At 35.7% G+C, this 4121-nt stretch overlaps 1 protein-coding gene across 2 annotated transcripts in view; it reads right to left on the reverse strand.

Moving 5' to 3' along the window:
* Positions 1-758: 758 nt before the first annotated feature.
* LOC147471619 (uncharacterized) overlaps positions 759-4121 on the reverse strand; it is a 6116-nt gene continuing 2753 nt past the window's right edge. The window contains exons 1-2 of one of the 2 annotated variants that reach the window (XM_086538738.1): positions 3652-4121; positions 759-2940 (exon numbers count right to left, since the gene is read on the reverse strand). The exon at positions 3652-4121 is cut by the window's right edge and continues 2753 nt beyond it. In XM_086538738.1, coding sequence (XP_086394864.1) covers positions 1450-2940; positions 3652-4121 — 1961 coding nt within the window. In that variant the 3' untranslated portion in view covers positions 759-1449. The other variant, XM_086538737.1, reaches the window with a different exon arrangement.

Raw genomic sequence — 4121 nt, forward strand, 5'->3', positions numbered from 1 at the left:
AGGAAGGAAGTATGAGGTGAAGACCAATAAGAGGTTAATGAGAGGTTTAGAGCGAGGCTTAAAGTATAAGGGAGGAGGTATGAGGTTAAGGGGATGGAAGTACGAGGAAGGAAGTATGAGGTTAAGGGGATGGAAGTACGAGGGAGGAAGTGTGAAGCTAGGGATAGGAGTTTGAGGTTAAAGATGGAAGGATGAGGGAGGAGGCATGAGGCTAAGGGTGAAGGTATGAGGCACGAAGTATGAGGCTAGGGATGGAAGTATGAGGAAGGATGTATAAGGATAGGGATGTAAGAATGTGGGAGGAAGTATCAGGGTGCAGATACAGAAAGGTAGATAGATAGGTAGATAGATAGATAGGTGGAGAAAGAGAGATAGTATGTATGTATGTCTGTGCGTGCTTATGTTCATATATGTACACACACACAACCATATATATATATATATATATATATATATATATATATATATATATATATATATATATATATATGTATGTATGTATGTATGTATGTATGCATGTATGTATGTAAGTATACATATTATTACGACCACTTCTCCTATACTTAGTATAATTGGCCTTGTCCGTGTTGAATCCATTTACTTTCTTTATTCTGAAAACTTATCACCTGATTCAACACTGGGAAGTGGTGTAATAACATTGCCACAATGTCCTTTTTATTGTGACAACAGTGATCCAATCTTATGTTAAGATACAAGAGCATTAATTGTTCAACTTCGGATAATAAAACACTTATTTTTATAAAATTCAAAACTATATTAAAATAAAAATGTCTTCTACATTTAACAAAGCATAAGAAATAAACACAATATGAATCTTCATAAAACTAAATAGAATATCTTTCAATAGCACCTCCAAACATATTCACTCGTAATAATTCCAATCCCCGTATTAATGGATTTCCCAAATACTGTGAGACAAACATTAACTATTTTAGTTAACAACCTGAGTAGGCAAATCACAACATCACACAGCATGAAAATATCCAGTAAACCTTCTGTCCTTGTCTCCCAAGTGTAAACAATGGCCTCGACCCCAATGTAGGAATACATTAACTATCTCCGTTAATATCACAATAATCCTACCACTGAGATCAAATACATCCATCAAACCTTGTAGCTGAACCCATCGAATCCACGATAAGCACCACAAGAAACACAACTTTGAAGAAATAACGCTACAATCGACCAAACAAAATAGTGAGAGACGACATAACTATCACAGCCTGGGTTCCCCACATGTCTCTCTCGAATGTAAACAAAACGCTCCTGATTAGGACGCTTGCATTGCGCATCTCGCTCTTCACTTAAAACAAAATCAGTATACATTACATGAAGTAAATATAACAAAACAATCATAATTTCTATATTAGGAATCAGGGCGTAATACATCCCCCCCCTAAAAATAGTTTTCTGCTACAGTCCTTTACTTTAAGGACTGCGAGATAAAGCATCTGCTATCACATTATCAATACCTTTAATGTGTTTAATTACTAGATTAAATGGCTGGAGCAGAAAACTCCATCTCATAAGCCTCTGATTCTTATTCTTAAACCTTTCAATAAAAATTAATGGGTTATGGTCTGTAAACACAGTAATAGGAAATGGTGAGGCACTTAAGTACACTTCAAAAAATTGCAAAGCCAAAATCAGAGACAATGCCTCCTTTTCTATGGTGGCATAATTTAGTTGATGCTTTTTAAACTTAGCACTATAATAACAGATGGGATGTAATATTTCATCAAATTCTTGTAATAACACTGCACCTGCACCATAATCACTAGCATCAACATGTAAAATAAAAGAAACACTGTAGTCTGGATTCCTTAACACTGGATGACACATTAACAATCCTTTGATTTTCTTGAAGGCATCTTCACATTCTTGTGTCCATGTAAATTTCTGGTTCTTCTTAAGTAAATTAGTTAATGGCACTGCTACAGTAGATAAGTTTGGACAAAATCTTCTGTAGTATCCCACCATACCAAGGAAACTCATCACTTTCTTCTTAGTGTTTGGTTGAGGAAAGTTCACTACTGCTTCCACCTTGGCAGTTATAGGAGCTACTTGTCCTTGTCCAACAACATAACCGAGAAATTCCACAGATGCATGTCCAATATCACACTTCTTAAGGTTAATGGTAAGCTTGGCTTCAGATAGTTTTTCAAACACTCTTCTTAAACGGCTTATATGTTCTTCCCATGTCTCTCCATAAACTAAGACATCATCAATGTACGCCTGGACTCCTTCTATATCAGCAGTTAGATAGTTCACCAATCGCTGGAAACTTGCAGGAGCATTCTTCATCCCAAACGGCATTACACGATACTGGAAAAAACCATCCGGTGTAACAAATGCTGAAATTTGCTTCGCCCTCTCCGTCAATCCAATCTGATAGTAGCCTTTTAACAGATCAATCTTGGTAATGTAGTTTGCATTTCCTATTTGATCAATTATATCATCGATCCTTGGTAAAGGGTAAGCATCCGTCTTTGTTTCTTGATTCACTTTTCTGTAATCCGTACACAATCTAAAAGAACCGTCTGGTTTTGGTACCAATAGACATGGTGAAGACCAGCTACTTGCACTAGGTTCTATGATGTTATTATCTAGTAAATATCTTATTTCTTGCTTTAGATATTCCCTTTTCACATGATTCATCCTGTACGGAGCCTGTTTGATAGGAGAAGCATTTCCTACATCCACATCATGTTGTACCAAGTTTGTTTGTTGGGGTACATCACTAAACAACTTCACATGCTGATGTATTAACACACAAATTTCTTCCCTTTGATCATCAGACAAATGACTCAGTTTGTCATTCAAGTTATTCAGAATATCACTGTTACACAATTTCATATCTATATTCATATTTCTAAATTCATCCTCATGATTATCACTTATCACATTAAGATTGACAACCTTTGATTCAATAACAAAATATTCTTTCAACATGTTTACATGACACACTCTTTCAGATCTACGTCTGTCTGGGGTTTTAATCACATAATTTACATCATTGAGTTTTCTTACAATCTCATATGGACCAAAGAATTTTGCTTTCAGAGGTTGCCCTTGCATAGGCAAAAAGGCCAATACTTGATCACCAACTTTAAAATCATGCACTTTAGATTTAGCATCAAATCTGAGTTTCATTTTACACTGGGAGCTTTTCATATTTTCTCTAGCTAATTCCCATGCTTGAAATAGCTTTTCTCTAAAAGTTGATACATGATCTAGTACAGTTTGTTTTTCATCACTCTGAATCCACATTTCTTTCAGAACTTTTAAAGGACCTCTCACATCATGAGCAAATATGAGGTCTTGTGGACTAAATCCAAGAGATTCTTGCACAGCATCTCGTACAGCAAATAATAGGAAGGACACTCCTTCATCCCATTCTTTATTAGTGTCATTGCAAAATTTTCTAAGCATGTTCTTAAGGGTCTGATGAAACCTTTCTAATGCTCCTTGACTTTCTGGGTGGTAGGTGCTTGAATGAATTTGTTTAATTCCTAGATCACTCATTACTTTTTGAAAATATGTTGACATGAAATTACTACCCTGGTCTGATTGAATTATTTTAGGCAAGCCAAAAGTTGTGAAAAACTTTATCAGAGATTTAACTATTACCTTAGCTGAAATGTTCCTTAATGGTATGGCTTCTGGGTATCTGGTAGCACAACACATAATTGTTAACAAATATTGATGTCCTGATTTGGTCTTGGGTAATGGTCCCACACAATCTAACAATACTCTACTAAAAGGTTCATCCAATACAGGAATAGGTATAAGGGGAGCTTTGGCAATACTTTGGTTTGGCTTCCCCACAATTTGACATGTATGACAAGACTTACAAAAATTAATCACATCCTTTTTTACATAAGGCCAATAAAAATGATTCAGAATCTTGGCATAAGTCTTCCTAATTCCTAAATGTCCAGACATAGGTGTATTATGAGCTAATTTCAATATCTCAGATCTGTATCTCTTTGGAAGCACAATTTGATGAACTGCCGTCCAAGAGTTATCTGCTGGAACTTTGGGTGGAGTCCACTTACGCATAAGGACACCATGTTTAATATAGTAGCCCTTGGAACATT

The sequence above is a fragment of the Penaeus japonicus genome, unplaced genomic scaffold (genome assembly GCF_977035675.1).
Source record: "Penaeus japonicus unplaced genomic scaffold, GWHDUDI00000001_assembly GWHDUDI00000007, whole genome shotgun sequence".
Taxonomy (NCBI): Eukaryota; Metazoa; Arthropoda; class Malacostraca; order Decapoda; family Penaeidae; genus Penaeus; species Penaeus japonicus.